The 20,145-nt window shown below is 36.9% G+C and overlaps 1 protein-coding gene across 7 annotated transcripts in view; it reads right to left on the minus strand.

The window, feature by feature from the left end:
• The window catches only part of GRM5 (glutamate metabotropic receptor 5), a 248,284-nt gene that overhangs the window by 60,590 nt on the left and 167,549 nt on the right, over positions 1–20,145 (minus strand). For all 7 annotated transcript variants that reach the window (XM_048294511.1, XM_048294510.1, XM_048294512.1 and 4 more), the window contains one exon: positions 2,262–2,497. In XM_048294511.1, coding sequence (XP_048150468.1) covers positions 2,262–2,497 — 236 coding nt within the window. The remainder of the gene's footprint in view (positions 1–2,261; positions 2,498–20,145) is intronic.

Here is a 20,145-nt window from a genome sequence, read left to right on the forward strand (position 1 = left end):
ATTTTCTTTATATGAATTTTGACTGATGGTCTAGAAAAAAATCAAAACTATAAACCCAACTAATATGATGAATAACAATTTCCTATGTGAAGACCCTGATTAAATGGACAGTTTTAACTGACTGCCGAGCATAATGTTGTTAACCTGGCAAATTACACAACTGAATTAGCATTTTTTGCCCTACAGCAACAAGAAAGAATTAAAGCTATTATAATCTGGTTTTTATTCTTTTACTATAGCCATCATGGTCCAGCATTGAATATTACAATAACACTGAAGAAAAGGAAATTGGAGCAATCTAATTGGAAAATAGTCTTTTTCTCTAGTCATGATTTGAAAATCAGCAGATTTGGATTTTTGCACTTTCTTTTTTGTGTCTCTGACATTCCCAGCTTTAAGGAACCTATTTGAGCTGCGGTTCTTTGTGAGAAAGCTTCCAGCCATGAGTGCTGTTCATGCCAAATTAGTCAAGCTTTACAATTAAGTTATCTTATATCCATGACTGTGTGACATCATGTATGAAATAACATCTCCCTGCACCCCCATGATAATTTTTCTGTGCTGGTGAATTTTATTTTAGGCACCATAAAAGACTCTCTAGGTACTTACATTTCATAGTTACCAATCTTTCATACAAAAATTAAATTCTCGCATTGTTGGTAAAAGGTAAGTTAAAAAAGAAACCAGGAAAAATCAAATTGATAGGTTTTTTACATGGCACACTGATGGAAACCAGGTCTTTATTAGCCTACATCCAGCTATGCCCACTGCACTGACAACTCAGGAAACAGGTGCACATTATCATGGGGAAATCAATGAAGTTTGCTCCTCAATATGCAGTACCTGTCAATAGTGCAAATAAAACCTGTCTCAGACTGTGTTGGGTGGGTAACAGCACAAAAATAATGAGAAAAGTCAGATGGATGCTGAAGGTGTATGCTGAGATTTTGGGATTTCTAGATTCAATTTACATCTCAGTCACCAACTTCCCCTGCAACCTTGTCCAAATCAAAAGAAAGACTTATGATCATTAAGTGGGATTTACGTAGGGGTTTGTATTGTGTAAATCCAAGACTCTGATCTTTAAGACATTTCTTGCTCTCATGTGTGTGGAAGATATTGATATTTTTAGGAGGGAAGAACCCTTGGGGTTTAGAGCTGTGGTTGGACTAAGGCCCAGCACAGCACCACCTTACCCCCAACACTAACAGGATACCCATTGTATTAGTGATATCTCAAGGGTCAGAAATAGTGAAAAATTTGCCCAGAGAGTTTCAGACAATGAGAAGGGGCTTGTGAAACAATCCTCCTAGCCTCAAAGAAAGGACCCCGAACAAAGGACTCCTTCCAGATAGTCTGGGTCTTCTTGCTGAGGCACTGAGTTGTTGGTTCCTGCTGTGTCTCTTGTCATTTGACTGGTGCCACGGGTCCCCATGCCCTTTAGAATGCGAGGGATGCGCGCCAGTTCACAGCCTCTTGCCTCACATCACAATCTGCATTTTACACACCAAAAGAACTGGGTAAATGCTAATTCCAGTGAGACTACAAACTCAGGGACTTCTCACTTAAAAAGAAGAGAAAGACTGAGCCTACAGAGCATGCAGACTAATTAGTACATTAGACAACATTAGCATTGCTTGGCATTTCATGAAATAAAGACCAATTAACAGAAGTAATAAATAATAAATAAAACCCCAACAAAACCCCAGAAAAATGTACCACATCTATCTGTAGAGCAGAAATGACAAATTGATGTTGGTGTTTCTGCTAAAATTAGTACAATTGAATGAAATAGATCAGCTCAAAATGGCACATCCTGAAATGATCCATGGCTGAAAGAAAACCTAATGACATCTTTCAAATCACCTAGTGTTTTATCTGAAGTTCACAAATCATCACTGCCATAAGGGCTTCAGATAACTTTTAGTTCTCTCGTTGCTCTTGTGAGCCAAAGCACTATGTCTAGCTCTGCTTCTGAAAAGGCACATTTCGTGTTTTGCAGCATTTTTGAAAATGTTTACATGCCTATGGAGGTGGAGTTTTTCAAATATAGAGAGCAGTTGGGTACTGAAGCACTATCTGTTTCTTTAGAAATCTGAATACTTTTAAAATTGTGCTTTTCATCATTTTGAAAAGAGCAAACATTGCAATTACAGCTTCTTTTTCTTCCAACCCAATTCAGTATTTCACCAGACCATGCTGCATCAGACCAGACCTTCATTCACACGGTTTCACACAGCAGAAGTAATAAATTCACTTACTTGTGCAAGTCTTGTTGTATTTAGGGTTCTCTTGAGGAAACCCTTCCAACCGGCACTGGAACCTGTGCTGCCAAAATTCCTGAAACCATGGATTTCGATGATTGGTTTCTGGCCGAAGCTGTAGGTAGTAATCATCAAACCATTTCACATCTGGAGACTGGAGCTTGATCGTTATCCCACCAACAGCTTCATTCTGGTACCCTTCTGTCACGTCATACCTGTCTGCCCAGCCATCACTACAGGGGTAATGGAAAAAGTAAAACATTAACCATTCAAAGGAATAAGAAAAGAGCTTTCTTAACACTGAAATTTAGAGCCTAAGAGCAAACACACTAGGAGTTGTGATTCTGAGCAGCGTATTGTAAAGCACCTGTAATTCTTCTCGAGGAATAATTCAGTGTTTTACTTCTATTTGCTTGACATCAGCACCTTCTACTTATCTATTCCACATCCTCCACGTCAGGTAATTGAAACAACACTAAAAATCACATATCCTGAAATATGCTGCGTATAAGTGCATCTCTGCATCACTTAACCTCACTGAGCTCTGGGGTGAAAACCTTGGATTCAGCATTTCCCTGACACTGGGTTTACACTACTCTTACCTGAGAGGACGTGACTTTGAGAACAGGACCTCTTACTGTGCAAAGGGCAGGACTGTGTTGCAGGCCATGTCCATACTTCTTGATGGAGCACGGCACAAAGAGCCCAAAGCAAGTCTTGAAAGGGCTGGCACTGCTCAAGCAGAAACACTGAGACAACATGGCACTGCATCTGAAGCAATAAATGCTCTCTGCAGACATGACTAATGAAGCTGGGCAGAGCATTTTGCAGACCCAGGTGTTGCTCCTATTTCTTGGATGCTTGTGGCTGGAGCTTTATGGAGTTGTGTGATACGGTACTGCACATAGAATTTTAATCCCCTTCTGTTAACCTTTCAGCTTGCAACACTCTAACCACAAGGAGAGAGAAGTAAATGAAAACCCCATTCAAACAAAATGTCACAAACTTCTCAGGGTAATTTCTCTCTCCCCAGTTTCACAATGGATTTTCTTGGAAGTACTGGCATTTATGCAGTTTCACTCAGCACTAAAAATGTACATATCTCATTAGAGCATTGCAGATTTCTTCTGTTTTATCATGAACATGATATTTCAGTTTTTCAAAAGCCCCAGGTCTTACAGTTAGAGTCTTGTAGAAGAATCTCAGATTACACTTTTCCCCCCTCTAAAAAGTCACTGATGTTGACTATAGAGAGCACCGTTAAATCCTAAAAGTTGAGTAATTGAAGGATAAAAAATAAGCTCAACTTGTCTTATTTTAAAACATCATGATTTGTTTACAGCTAGCCCTTCTGTAGGTTAGTCATACTATAAGTGATGTAGGTGACCTTTATGTGTGTGGATCTGTTGTTCTATTTTGATCATTCACTTCCTGTCTTAAACTTTTCTCCTGTACTGCAGAGCAGGCAGGAATCCTGCTGCAGACACTTGGTCCCCAGCACATTCCCTATGCTGTGCACTCAGCTGTCCTCACACAGAGCAAAAGCCCTTGGAGAGTGACTCCTGCACAAGACACTGTTTCAGCAAAGCCTGGACTCTTGACTACATCTTCTTAGAACAGCTGGAATGTCAGTAAATAGCAGCTTCACCAAGGGGAAAAGTAATATTCCAGTGTCTGGAATCAAAATGAAGAAACCATTAAACATGATTCAGATTTCCAATGCACTGATTTGCTCAGCACAGAAGAGTAAAATATTCATTCACAAAAAGAAAAAGATGATCATTGCTGCTCAGCTTGAATGCAGCACTTGGAAAATTTACCTTCCACCTTAGGGATGAACACAGGTGCTGATGTTCCCAACAGCACTCAAGAGGCTCAGTAAGACAAACACCCTCCACATCCAGGAGTATTTACTGGACAGAGTTAAAACCTGTTCTGGGTTGTTTTGTGATAAAAGCCACAGAAGGTGTTTTAAATTTATGACTGATTTAACCTTTCCTTTAAAAGATTCATCTTAATCTTTGGCAAATTTTTAAGTGGTTTTATCCACCCTCATAAAACCTGACAAGTTTTTGAATGCAGGAAGTGATAGGTTTTGTAGTGTGGGATTTTTTTTAAACCGGGTAGAATTTAAAAGAATTAAAGCCATGCTGTCAGTATTCCATCTTTATGAGTTGTCTCAGAGAAACCTAGAGAAAAGCTTGTTTTCTTGTAATTAATTTCTTTATCCTTTTCAAAGGAACAGTTTTGTAGATCTAATCCAGCAGGGTGCTGTAAAATTTACAGTATTACTTTATGATTAGCTATCCCCTCTAAGAAGATTTGCAGCAGAGATAGCATTTTATACCTTTAAATTATTAAAAAAGATGGAAATGACAACTTCGTATTACATAACCCTCCTTCTCAACTTTTCTGCAGGAGAGCTTCTTATTTCAACAGAGCTGCTTCTCATTCAAATAAGTATGTCAGCTTCGCTACTTGAGCAAAAAGCATTTAGGAATGTTATATAAAACCTACTCAAAATGTGTATTGTACAGAAAATGATGTAGAGATAACAAAGCCTCTGATGAACAAAGTGGAAAAGCAAATGCTAAACTACTATCCAAAAGCTGGTAAAAGTGAGTAGGTAGACAGGGTAGAATGAATACATAAAAAAGCTAGTGGTTAATGACAGGGATAAAGGGTGAACCAAAAAGTGAGAAGATGATCTAGAAAACAGGCTGGATTTAATTAGCTGAAGATTTATAGCCTGAAGAACCAAACACAATACTAGGGGAGAGGTCCAATATTTGTCTTCAGGTCCATCAGAAGCATCAGCAAAAAGATCACAAATTGTTTATCATATTGACATAAGCATTCAGGACCTGAACTGAAAAGAGAAATACTCATCTTAGACACCAGGAAAGTTTCCCCACAGTAGAGAGAATGAGGAACTAGAATAGCTTGGAGAGTCTTAGGAGTGTCAGAGAGCAAGACAGACAAGCATCCATCTAATATAAAAGTCCCTGCCTTGGTGGAGGGATGACAGTAGGCTACCTGACTTCTTGACATCCACTATGCATTAGTTGATGTTGAGATTTGACACATCTGGGAATGATGATTGCATAAAACCCAGCAGATTCGAGCAAAAATACAAAGAAAGTTAAAATAATACCCCTCCTTCACAGCTTCCCCAGCTTCTCACAATATTTTACCTTACTTATTTTTACACAATTCATATTTTTGTAATTTTTCTCTCTTTGTAGTTGCTATGAGAAGCAACAAGCAAGAGAAATTTATTTAGGATAAATCATGTGTTAGACTCTACACACAGTTAATTCACGTGATGCAGTCAGGGTAGGCAGGAGTGTGTATTGGGTCAAAATTACTCTAAATGGAAATGAAACTGTTTTATCTCTCTTTTGCTGGGTGAAAGGAAGGTTTTACATCTAATCCCCAAGTAACACTATCTCAGTATAATTAAGATAATCCTTTGAGGTTTCAAAACAGAAAAGAAATTCTATGTTCCCTAATTTAGACATTTTGGTTGACAGTCTGAAGTAAACACAGGCTTGGCAGTTTAAGGCCACTTGCTCAGCTTTGAATATCCATAGCATTAGTTCTGTAATATTGACCCTATATTTAAGACTTGTTACTTCCATAGTCCAAATCACCTTTGTCATGGGAAATGAAACTACAAAATCAATAAGTCAACAATAAGATATCACGTTGGAACAACTGCAAAATGATTTGCACAAACTGACATGCCTACACACTAAATAGACATGGATCTTATTTTTAAATATTACAAGTTTTTATACTGTTTAATTCATTTCTTAAATCTCAGCTATAGAATTTATAATATTGGTTTCAGTGAATATTTTCAGATTCTTGAGAAGCCTTCTAAGGAAGTTGGGAAATTCTGCCACTTTTTAGGGACAGTTGGACTAAAAAAGGTTCAAAGAAGAAAATGCTATGCTGAAAAAGGATTAAATAAAAACTACAATTGATTATTTTTCCATTCAGTACCACAGTATCCTTCAAATACAGCTTCAGATTTAAGTATTCCTGAACAGCGCCAATGCCTGTTATGGTTTTGTCTCATTCCATGCAGTATCCTGACAGAGTTGGAACTTTACTGTTCAGAGAATCAAATGTGTAGAAAACAATACACAGTCTGTGATTTGAAGACCATTAACTATAGACTGCCTCAAAATTTAGCAAGAGCATATGTTGGATACTACAAGAGGGGCAGAACAAACAGGTACACTGTGCAAATTGACAGTCCCTAAAACTACTGCAACCCTTTTCAGTCACTGTTTTCTGGATGTTTGACAATCTACTAATTTTAATTTTATTGTACTAATAAATTAGGCAACAGTGAGTTGTAAATACAAATTGTATGTTTATTGCTCACTTAAAAAAAATATATTATCGCTGATAAACTATCAAGGTATCAGGTATATACTATCAAGATCTATCCAGTATTATTAAGAATATACTATCAAGATATAAAGATTTTTTGGGAAATAACTAAATAACTAATTAGGATGGTGGAGTTGCCTGCTCTAGGCTGCTGCCAGTCCTGGGTGGGAGAATGTAGCAGGGAGAGGTCTAATGCTAAACCAACTACAACTGCAATCTGGTGGACATCCAGAACACCAGATGGAAGACATGTTTCTGCAGCAGATCCTCCCCTTGTTACCTGATGCCCTGTCTTTTTACCCCAGTGTTATAGAGCATAGAAAGCTACAGAGTTGTCTACTAATTTGGTCCATTAAGTGATTCACTACACTGAAAGACAGTTTTCAGTTGTTGGCTCTGGACAAACAATGATCAATGAAACGTCGTGAGTCAGTACCAGTGAGCTGGCAAATGTAGCTTTATGATTCCTGTGAAAACTGCATGGAAAATTTAGCACATATTCTAAACCTCTGTTTCTAAGATTAGACAAAATACTAAGAGACACGTGTACAACAAAAATAGACTCCCTTTTGCAAACAGTTCTACTTATTTTCTACATTGAAAATGCAGCAGGGTCTTGGAATCAGTTGAGCTGATTTCTTTTTCTCCTAAGTCCCTTTCAAGCTATAGCTAACGCTATTACAGTTAATGAGTGCATTTACTAGGCTGTAGACTGGTCTTTCTTTTGTTATGCAAAAACCGGTTTGTAGGCAGGCCACATAATGATGATGGAAGCTGCTGTTCTGCCCACATCTAATCACTCTCCTGCCAAAAATCTGACCGATAGCATTTGAAAATATATTTCTCCACCTGTGTAGGAGCTTTTGTCTAAATAGCTGTCTTTAATTTTCATTTCACTGTATTTCTCTGCTCTTTCAAGGTTTTTTTCCTATATTTTAAGAGTTCTAAAAGTATTAAAGTCTCCTCACGCTCTTCTCAAAGCACTATTGGTCTTTCAAAGGTAAATTTGTTTGGTTAACATTGAGGGAAGGGTGGAATAGCTTTTGCTGAGCAGCTGTAAACTGTTGCATTTAGATGAGTTCATTTTATAATAACTGCATGCAGTGAATTCTTGTTTTGCTGCCTGGCTTTTTTTAGATTGCAGACCCTCATTTTTTTCTTCCTTTTGATGCATATTATAGAGACAAAATAAATTTAAGTGTAATTCAAAGGAAATAAATTTCCTGATTATTTTTAGGCAGTATGGCACACTGTTTTCTACAAGACAACAGCTAGAAGAAGTAGCTATGCAGTGAATTTGGCAGATACCTTACACAGGGGATTACTGGTACTAATTACTTGCTGAGTATCCAAACTTCCCCAAGCTGAGAAAGGTTGTGATGGCAACTTGAGGGATCGGTAGCCTATAGCAACATCTAATTTGCATGAAAACAGAGAGTTTTGCAGCTGTGTTCATTTGTAGTTCAGAGCTGCAAAGTAATTCAGCCTGACTGTATTCGGGTGTACAACAAAATACAATTTCCAATGTGTGATTCCTATTTCTTCACACTTGCAAGATGTCAAAGTTGATCATTCTAACTGAAGTTAAATCCATAAATATAAGTCATATGGGGTGTCTCTGAATTGAAGAGAAATTTGCCTGAAAGTTAGTCCTGAAAACACCAAGAATACAGAAATTGTTCAGTATGTTCTCTTGATTCGCAAATAATTCTTTCATGAAGAGAAGGAAAATAATTGACATATTTCCAAGAAGAATATTAGACAACTTGGTTTTCCTAGGATTAAATGTAAAGTTGTGCTAGAGTTTAAGTCCCTTACTTTTTTACTGCATTCACTCTAGATCAATTCTTTGTAAAGGTTTTGAGGTTTGTGTAGACTGAATAAACCCAGTTGTATCCAACTTTCCTTTGATGAGATGTTTTCTAAATTTGCTGTCACTCAGGGTGGCATTCCTCCCGAAGTGTCCAGCTGGTCCTTGTCCCTGCAGACTCAGTGCTACCTTGGGATGCTCTGATAATGCTGACAGTGTCAAGGACATGACTTGGGTGCTGCTGTCAGTGAGAATCAAAATGAGAGCTCTGTGGGCTAAAGATGAGAAGGCAGTGATGGAGTGTGCTGTTGTGATCCATATAGATGTAGGGATGTAGGGATGTCCTATCCAAAGCTAATGCTTGTCCACATTCCCAGCAAGCAGTTCCCACACTGTCTCCAGTCTCCTCCCTAGAGCTATCAGGAAAAAACTGATAAGCCTTTAATAAGGGGCAGGGAGGGAGGAGAAAGCAAGCTTTTCATGACAACATATTGTGAAAAGAGGAGTAGAGAGCATTTTTCTTCAGATTTTGCATTAAATAAGCATGGTCAAAAGAGAGTAAAACCAAAGGAAGGGATATGCCCTGTAGGAAAATGTAAAATGTGTTTGGGAACTGGCCATCAGACATCAAGGGCTGCTTCCATCACTGCTTTTTTACAGGGTAAAAAGATTACTTCATATCCTTGAAGTGCATTTTCAAAATATGGCAGCAGCTTTTCTTTTCAACGATATTAATGCTGTTGAGTCATATTTATAATTCACTCTAAGCTCCTCAAACTGTAAACTTCTCCTAGTGACAGCCTAAAAGCCACCGGTTACATAATGTCAGCAACAGCAGAAAAATAGGAAAGGAAAAAGAAATGGTTCATGTCTAAACCAATTTCATATGTAATTTTACTGCAAAAATACTGATTTTTATCTCCTCCAGAATGCCAAACTTCAGGATAGCTTCAGGGCACCAAAAAGTCCCTTGCTACATAATATCATGTAATCTACAAAGCCTATATAAACAAATATGAAAAGAAGTCATGAACAGAAATTAGGGCTTGGGAGAAAAAATAAGTGAATACCTACTGTATTGACATGCTGTCACAAAGCTAGTTTCTGTATATCCCATGGATCTGGAAGGGAAATATCTCTGGGATGACCCTGAATGCAGGAAGATCCTCAGTTTGTTCTACAGCAGCACAGATATAGAAACCAATGCTGCATTTCTTCTCATGATTGCTTGCATTGATTCAGAGGATTTTTCATTATGTCAAGTCCACCAGGAGAAAAATAACCTATTCTGAATCAGAGTTATCTTATGATAATAATTTACTGAGGCTGCCAGTGATGGAATGATTCCCCATTAGATATCCAGCCACCACTTTCAGGGATATGCTACAGCAATCTTTAAAATAAATTCAAACACAGACACAAATGAACAGATAACTGTGATAGCCTTACTACTTTAAAATATTTCAGAAATGGACAAAAAAATGGTTTAAGTGAAGCCATTCTACACTTGATAGAAAATCTAGCACATATAACCATATGATTTATAAATGTATACATAAATATATATTTATTTCTCATGAGCATATTTACAGGATTTTTAGCCTGAAAAAAGTAGCATGCAATAGAGAATGCCTCATGTCTGTATGCCAGCTGTCATGTGCTTTTAACATGTATTCATGAAGTTATTAAACTATGCTATGAAATGTAATTCAAAACAACACTTGAGGTGTTACCTCTTATTGTTTCCGTAGAACAACATTTTCAGTAATAAATAATATACTTAATGTATAAACAACAGTATGAGTAAATCAGTATAAATGAACATATCTAGGTATTCTACAGAGGAATAAACATTAGACAAAAATGAGTTAAAAATTTAGACCACACAAAATAAAATTTAAAGAAGCGTAAGTACATATATTTCAGTAGTTACTCTTAATAGCAATGCATATGTTAACACTAAACCTTATTACTTTGGAGAGAATTTGTTTATGACTAATCAGTAACTTTGTGGTGAACCTTTGAACACAGAACAGAAAGGCAAGGGTGATGTGTTAACAATATTATTTGTATTTTAGGACGTATTTTAAAACCATGCATACCTAGAAAGGTTCCACTGGTCTAATAGCACAGAGGTAAGCAGACTATTACTTTCTAAAAAGTCTTAAATCTCCAGAGTGTGATGTATGCTCTAGTAAATCTAGAGGGGCTAATATAAAATTTCTAGTTGTACATTACATAACAAAGTCTGCCTGTGCAAAAGTTTTAAAATGACAGATGTTATATAGGATTTTTTTCAGAGAAAGAATAAGTAATTTCAAGCCCATAAATGTTATAATTAGCACAAAATTAATCAAAAATACTAATACATTAATATTCACAGTCCCCTAGGGAATCAGTAATTTCAGTAATTTTTTTAACATCCTGCTCAGCAAAAAGAGCCAAATATGGCAAAGGAAACCAAGCTATGACACAAGCAGTGTAAATATACTGAAATTCTCCTCCTGCTGAAATCAGCTGAAGCTTTACCACTGACATCAGTCAGGACTGCCTTGTGCTCAGATCAAGATATATCCCTCTAATTGCTTCAGTGCCCGCCCTCAGACAATATGTGTGATGACCAGCTCATGCCTTCCACTCACATTGGTATTAGCCATGGATATACACAGAATTGAATTATAGAGCAGCTTTATAAGCCCTTCATCTTCTAAAGCCCAGTTCAGAATAATTTAGGTGTCATGAGTTGTAAACATGACGTTCTTTGAGTCAACTGCTTGAGGAAGTAGGCACACACTCTCATGACTGTCAGAGAAAGAACATCACTAGACAGTCATTGTCATCACAGGAAGAGACTGTGTCAAAGGCCATGCAGCCTGACTGTGTCTTGCTTTGCAGCATTCAAAACTGCCTTATTCTTGAAAAGAGTGTGTCACATTAAATGTGCCGCCACCTCAGGGCTAAGATGCAATATGTACATCACAAGATTTGAGAAGTCTGGACAAAAGGATTTGTCACTGCAGCAAATCACAAATCTCTTACAAGAATCAGAGCAAGTTGACACAGGGATATATTTACATCTTGGTGGCACAAAGTAATCTGAAAACAGAGTGACATCCACTGTTATATTTTTTTAAGCAATTTGGTCTCTTTGGAAAACCTGGTCTAGTGGAAGGTGTCCCTTCCAACCCAAGCCATTCTATGATTTTATGATATCTTTTGCAAAAGCAGTTTGTATTTCTCATTTCTACAGACTTAGAACCATCATTTTCAAAAGCAAATGCACATCTATGCTCTCAACTAATTTTACATCAACTACTTGAGTTGCCCAGAGCTTGGAGTTAGACATTTTAGGTAAGTGACCGTAACTCCCACAGTGAGGGATTGATTTCTGTGTTGCCATGCACACAGACATGATAGAACTTGCTTTACTCTACTCAGACCAAAGCTCATCAAATCTAGAAATCTCTCTCTAAAGGTGTTCAGCAGAAAAATTTTACATGAGGTCAAGGCCCAGAAGAAGAATTTGAATAAGTTTAGCAAACACCAGCTCACATGTTCTACCATTTTAATGGGTGAGGACTTATGTCAGCAACATAAAGCAATAGAAGTCTTATTTGAAGTGGTCATTAGGATCATTTTAATTTGGGTGAAGTTAAGAATGTAAATCATAACAATTTACTACACCACTTTCAAACCAAGTAGACAAAAAGCTTCTTTACCATCTCTTGGTATTTTGTTATTAAAAGAAGTAATTTCTCTCAGCATAAATTTTGCTGAGATTTCTTGACACTGTGCAAACCCATGTGGAGGAAGAACATTATTAAAATAATGTGAGAGAACTCACAGATATGAAGACCATTAGATCAGTACCATTAAATTTTGCCTAGTTTCTCTGTTCAAGTGGACCTGATTCTCATTGAACAGCACTTTTATGGCTCCTTTGTTGTATTGAGTTGACAGAGATTTGCCTTGACGAAAATAGAATGAGGCCCATGGGTGATATGTACCCTAAGTGTGTAATTGCCTTCTGCATTAGAAATTTGCTTAAAAATACAAGTAGTCAATGTGTAAAGTTGAAAACAAATGCCATCCAGAATACACTGAGAGAAAAAGCAGTACATAAAAGAAAGCTTACAAGAAATTTTCAAAATTGCACCGTATAGTCCAATACTAGCAGTCTCAGAGGCTTCAAAAGGAGCAGGGGAAAGGAAGCAATATGAAGAAAAAAATAGAAAAAAACCTCTTTTCTATCCTCCACCTTGAGAGACATTTAAAAGTTTAGTAGATGCCAATTGCATGCCAATTTAAATTCATTTCAATTTCAAAAACTACTGAAATACTTTTTCTACTCCATTTAATCCCAATCAATTTGAAATGAAGATGTTGTGATTTTTCTGACCAGATAACCCTTTCAGCCAAAGTCACCGACAGTACAAAACCTGGATATTTAAAATACTTTCATTTGATTGCAACTCTGTGATAATTAAATAAAAATTTACTGTTTACACAGAGTATTTTATTTTATTATTTTTAAATCTATGTTGCTTAAAATAAGATTTACTGTATGGTCGCAGTACTTTTGTTTATTTCATTTTTTTTTTAAATTAAGTGTTAAAGACTGTCCTGTTTATTCTTAACAAACCAGAATAAATTCACTTATTTTTGTTTGTCAGTATCAGCCAGAACTCTGAGTACCTCAGCAAAGGGTTCCAAGGGTTTATTGGATGATGATTCTTAGTTCCTGTTGTATTCAACATCCTGGCATGAATATTTGTTTATACCACTTAATAAAATGAAGAAAATATTCACCATCAGATCTCTTTTTGGCATTCCTTTCCTTGTAGGTAATAAGCTGATATTATTTTTTTTTAAAATCCTGTTTGAATCAATTTATTCAACGGAAATATGAAGGGACATGACTAAACAATTTGGTGGTTAGACCATTAAGCTTGGAAATAGAATCCTTAGGCTGGAAAAAGACCTCTAATGCCATTGAGTCCAACCATTAACCCAGCACTGCAAACTCCACCACTAAACAACGTCCCCAAGTGCCACAAGAACATTTTGATGATTTCTATGTAGTAGAACAGAAGTACTGATGAGACTGAAAGAGAAGTAGCTCAGAATAACTTCTAAGGAACTTACTGACAGATCAATTTCTATCCTGACTGGATGGAGAGAGGAGCTGAACACGCTTCCCAGGAAGGTGGACACAATGTAGGGTTGTGCAACCACAATCTCACGATTGCTGGTTTGTCACAGGTGAAATAACTGCTACATTCTACCACAAATTATTGTTTAGTATGTTTCTCCAGAGATATAAGTCTCTTACTATCAAGCTATCAGTCCATGTAGCCTTCCCCCTCTGCAATATCCTGTGAATCTTACGAGTAGCCTACATGAAGCAAACTCAACAGACCCATGGTGGTCTCAAAGACATGAACAAACATTGTGAAAACCAGCTGTTGGAGAGAGCAAAGCAGGCATTCCTTCTGAATATAATATGCAAGGAAACACCACTGACACTGAGCTGCTCATGTGGTCTGTGAGTGGGCAGTGACACAAAGCTTACAACAGCGTTTGCTGACACTTGCCCAGCCAAGAATATATACTCATAAGAAAAACAGCTTCTCCAGTGCAGTGGGAGAAAAATTTAGCAATGTATTGTGTTTGTTATGTTGCCATAGTTTTGGTTTTCTAGAGGCTGTTGTAGGGACAGGAAGGGCAAGAAGGAAATACTATTGGGTAAATAAATAGGAAAAAGCTCATCTTGAAAAAATACTGTGTTTGAAATTATGGCAGTATGCAGTAGGGGTAGAACAGCAGTTCATGTGCTGCAGATGGCTGGTAGAGACCTTGGTGTGTGGACTGCATGATACCCAGCCTTGAGGGATGACTGCTTATTGGAAACACAGCTACTTCATATTCTGAGACAGAAATGTCAAAGACGGACAAAAGTGAACTGTAATTTAGTCTATGTAGTCATGGCACATGAGGTAAAATTAGGTCTACATGGCTAATGTGGAGAGCAAAGGCAAAGCATGTGTCTCTGCACATGGCAGGGGGTTGGAGCTAGATGATATTGAAGGTCCCTTCCAACCCCAGCCATTCAACAATTCTATAATTCTGTGAACCTTGGTGTAAGAAAACAGCAATAATTTTGGGCCTGAGCATACTAGCAAAACACCATTTTCCTTAAATAAATCGATCACATACTGCATTACTTCTCCTTTTTTTTTTTTTTTCATTTCCTTAACCTCATACAAGAAATGAAATTGTAATAAATAATATGGCATGGGGAAGTGTAAAATAAAGGTGCAATTGATACTGTGACAAACAAAAACCAAGACATTGACAATGTAGAATTTTTCAGGAAAGAATCTAGTGATATACACAAACCAGTTTTACTTTAATGCCTTCCCATTGTTTACACAGATTAAGTTGACTGGGAAAGGTACTTTAATTTGGGAGGAAATACCTAAACACAAGATGGTATCGATGATAAAGTGCCATCACAACTGAGGTCTGAAGAGGCATCTTGCAGATGGCTCCACCTAATGTTCAGGCCAACAATGTCATGAAGAGGCCACTTGCCTCTGACCGGTTACACAATTATTTGGATTTTTTTCTCTCTTTCTGACAGTAAATCAGAGTATCCATTAGGCTGGAATAGTGCAGGGTGTTACAACTGAGTGTCTATCCATACAGTATTAGTGTGACAAGAGGTGTGGACTACTCTTCTGATGAAACAAAGTAACTTCTGCTGATAATTTCATAATTCTCAGAAGTTTTGAAAATACTCTTATGCTTGATTCTAAAACAGAATTATCTCATCATCATACTTTTTGACATGAGGCTTTTATTTTGAACTTATGTTCTTAAATTCTTTTCTATGCTGTGGATCATCCAATCTTATACAGGTTTGGAAGAATGAGGTTCGAAGTCATTTTTGTGGGATAATTCATTTGATTTCTTAATTGAGAAAGATAATTAGTGATAGTGATGATCAAAGTAAACTTGGGATTTGGGAACCTATTTCTGAACCCTTTGTAGGTCTTTATTTGTTGCACACCTATTTATATCCATCTATAATTTTATAATTGTTTTAACCACTTGAACAGCTCATAAAGAAGGAAGATTAAGAAGAGCTGTGGGGACATGAAGAGACAAAACTGCCTTAAACAACACCTTCAGGAAAAAAAAGAGAGAACTCAAAAGTACTTGTCTTGTAAGAACTTGTTTCAAAATAGACTCGGCAGCCAGGGTCTGACACAGATAAAGAATTTTTACATTTTGATCTTTCATAGCCCAGATTGCCTTCTAAAGGTCTGACAAAAGGATCGTAAAGGAAATTTAGGTATTTTGTGTGGATTTCTCAACTCAACAGAGGCTTCTAAAATAAAAGCACTACCTTATCTAAGATGCCTATATTAGTCACAGAAAGTTTAAAATGATAAAAGAGCTTTTGAAATTGCTTGGTGTTCTGAAATCAAAGTGCCTATGTGATGAGAAAGAATACGGCAATAAGAATGTAAGAAAAAATCTTATGAGACAAATAAACATAGTTTCTATAAAGACACATATAACTTTAATTCACAGAAAAAAACCCCAGCCTAATCCTCAGAAATTCTTAAGAAAAAAAAGAGTGTCAAATTTCCATACTCATGCAATTAAAAATCCCAGAGGTTTTTATTGTTTTTAAATTACAAAAATGAAGCTAATGGTAATAAGAACTGTTATAAAAAAGAGGAGTGGGAAGAAAGACATGAAAATACATGAATAGGTGTTATTTTCCTAATCTGAGGCAGAGATCTCCCAAACCATGAAGTATGAGCCAAGTATAAGAACACAACTGAAACTAATAAATTTTTCTGATGTATAGTCTCTCAGTGGGATCTGTTCTGGCTGGTGTGAAATTTGGCTTACAAAAACTGAGAATTACTGATCCAGAACATTGCCTGTACAACATCACCGTGTTACTCAGAAAGCTATACTTGGTTTGGCTATAGCATCAGCATTCTCTGACTAAAATAATTAGAAGTCAAGCTACCAAGAAACTTCTGACAGCAAAATAAAATATAAAGCTTTGATCACATCTAGCATGACAGGGCAAAGACAGAGGGTATGGGGAATGTAGGAGGTGTTTTATTTTGTTTCTCTTTTGTTCATGGCTTTCTTGGTGTTTTCCAGCAGATTGCTGTCAGCTGTCTTGGGACATTTTGATGGGACTGTGTTTGGCAGCAAATACTTGGATCATTCCCTGAAAAAAATTAACGTTGTAAGATATAGCTTTCTCTCATCCAACCAAACCAATACAACGAACAAAATTTTATGCTCCTAGGTTTCTGCTCAGCTCAAAGCTCAACGCTTCCAATATAAAGACAACATACAATTCTGTTTTCATTTTACTTCAGTGTTTGTTGATCTTGAATGTATTTCTGCATTGAAGGAGGTCTGGGCTGTGAAAGCAAACACGCAAAAGTGAATTTAATAATAGAGCAAAAGTGCAGCCACATTGCCAAACTGAAAAAAGTGTAACTCAGGAATTATTCAACCTGGAACTTCATGGCATATGTAGCATAAATTAAAAAAGGAAGAAAGCCATAACTAAAGACTGCAACCACTAGGAAAAAAAAAGATTAAAAAAGAAAAAAGAAGATAAAAAAAGAAAAGAAAAAGAAAAAAGAGAATAAAACAAAGGTTATTTACAGTGAAAGCATAAGAAAATTACTGCAGTTAGTTCTATGTGAGAGGGATAAATTTTTCTTTACTTTATTCCCTAGGATGCTTTTAACTGCCAAAGGACAACAGTAAAACATTCCAGAAAAGACGTAGCAGTGGTGCCAACTCAGAATATAAAAGGAAACATTGCAGAAGTGATATTTTTATTAGCAAATATGGGTAGGTGGAATGTCAGGGGTTCAAGAAATAGAGGTTTGGTTAGCTAATCATGGTCATTGAGCAGCCTTCAAGTGACTCTCTTTAGTTTCATCTTCCTTTAACATGTCCTTTACCAATATTTATTGCTTTTGCAATAGCCATCTATCATTCCATGAAAAACCATGGTGCCAGAATGCCATCTCTTTGATCTGGTGCCATCTCTTTGATCTGGTGCCCTTTCCCAGAAGAACATGTTGGGTTATGTCTGATGCATTTTGTTTAATGTGTTCTTTGAGGTGTTCTTGATCTAGTAGTACATTAAGAAGCCCGGGTTATTGAAATGGAGCTCTCATTGATACTGGGCATTCACCACATTTGAGAACTCCTTGGACATGAGAATTTACAATGGAGCATCTGTTCTTTCTGGTTTTATTTTCAAACATTCATTTTTGAAAAACAAAGATTTCTACTGATGTACATGTGTGCTGTGTAAGATACTGATTAATTAGAACCAACTATAAAAGTACTATGGATTTGATTTAGATATCTTCCATAAAGCAATTTTAATTCCAGTCATCTGTTCTAAATTGAAGGATAATTAGAATTGCCTACTGTACTATAACTTCATTTAGAGTATGCAAACTAAACTTCTTGTCCTAGTGATTTATAAAGAATAAGATGTTAATTTTACCCTATTTCCCAAAACTTTTGCTATAACTGCTTAGAGTGATGGACGGTGCAAACTCTTAGTTGAAACTGAATAATATATCTTCTTTGTGAGAATTTATATGAAAAATTTAACAGAAGTATATTTATTTTTCCTTTTAATAAAAAAAAAAAAGGAAAAAGGTATCTAGGTTGAAGTATATAAACCTCACTTCCATTGAAATACATGTAAGGCAGTAAGTCTCTGTCTCATTTTATCAAAAGGTTTGATACTCTGTGAACTTTGTGATAGACATAACTATCTCTCCCATCTCTTAAAAGAGAGACAGACCTAATGGTTTCTCTTTTGTGGTAGGGTACATTGAAGTGTCAGCACATGACTGTGTCCTCTAAGGCATGAAATAATTAATAGCTGCCTACAGTATTGAACAGTAGGACTCCAACCTTCTATAATACAAATTCAGAAATATCTTTAATTTCTTCATTTCTTTCTAAGTTAGTTTTGATCCTGTCTTATTTGATATGACTAGAAGTAGATCCAAAAAGGAACTTTATGATATAAATTAAGATGGCAGGTCCTTACTTTCATCTTCTGCATAATGACTATTTCACACAAACTACAACTTCTGTCCTGAGCTGAGCCACAAATCCAGCCAACATATCTTTGCATGCCATTCAGACAGCCTTTCTACTCAGTGTTTAATGTTCTCTCCCTATCCCAGTGTAGCCTGCTTCACAGGATGCACACCAGCTTAAATAAATGAGGAGTTATGAAACCTTCTTAACTTTTTTTTCAAATCTATCTTGGGTTTAGGGCATTTGCTTGACACACATAAGTCCACTCTCCCTTGCATCCAGACGGCAAGCTTCCTATCTCCTGGCCAAGTGCTGTAAATATTAAGCTATTGCATGCAAGGTAAGTATTATCTCTAACAACCTGTCTCAGCAAAAGTGACAATGGTAACTCTTCTGGGGGGGGAATCCATCCTGCAGAAGTTTGGCACATTCCCTAATTAAACCTGTAAGAGGATTGAGACACATGAATGTCTAGCTTGCAAATCTCATTTTGGGCATGCGATATGATGGCATATCATGACTTTGTTCAGACCTGTGGAAGCAGAACCACACATCCTAACGACATGGACGTGGGCCCTCCCATATTTTAGAGCAGTGGTCAGGCAGAAGAGGGAGAGAGCAAGGTGAGCTGCACCCTCTGAGACCTGAACTTTGTTCAGTTTGAAGTGATAAGAACCATTGTGCACCAGGATAAATCCAGAAGAGACCTGATGAAGCTCTCAGCAAGATATTGCTTGCTGTCTTTATATAGCTAATAATGATTATAACTTAAGACTCTAATTTACTCTGATTCTGGGCTTATCCATGCTACTCTGCTGGTATTTAGGGGCCTTTCATACACAGATTTAATCAAACCTGGTAGGATTCCTCCTGTGAAAAGCAGTCTGTAATCAACATAAAACCATCATACCAACCTTGTTCTGGCCATATGAAGGCACGTAGTGAGTAATAAAAGAGAAAGAAAAAGGTCAGCTACTGTTACATCATTAAGCAGGCAGTTATGCCTTGGAGAAAGAATAGAGCTAAAACCACTGCTCAAATTGGACCTGGGCAGCCTGGGAATTAAAGCAGCTGGTATGATCTGAAGCCCTTGTAGTCAGTTCAGTCTCATCTCATGAGGCATTTCTGAAAATTTCGGTATGAAGCACATTCATCGTTACTAGGGTTTAACTCAGATAATTCTCAAACACAAGGACACCTGGGTTTACATTCCTGTGCAATATCACATTGATTTTACTGTTGAAGATTTCACTTCAGATGTGAATGAGCCTGAGGCATACACCAGACCTGTAAAATACAGTAGCAGTTACCTGCTGTAAGCTAAGCAAAATAGCTGACATAAAATCTGTGAATTCAGATTTCTTTAATCTTCTGTGTATAATGATGTGATGTAGCAATTTAGGATCCCACCTTGATTGAATTATTGGACTTGCAGTCTCAGCCTGGAAGCTGTTAGGACTGTAAAGTGATCAAAGGTTTTCAGGAATGTCTCATTCCCTTAGCACAGACTGTAATGCCTGGACACACACTCAAAAGAGAGCGGTG

Source organism: Corvus hawaiiensis, chromosome 2 (genome assembly GCF_020740725.1).
Source record: "Corvus hawaiiensis isolate bCorHaw1 chromosome 2, bCorHaw1.pri.cur, whole genome shotgun sequence".
Taxonomy (NCBI): Eukaryota; Metazoa; Chordata; class Aves; order Passeriformes; family Corvidae; genus Corvus; species Corvus hawaiiensis.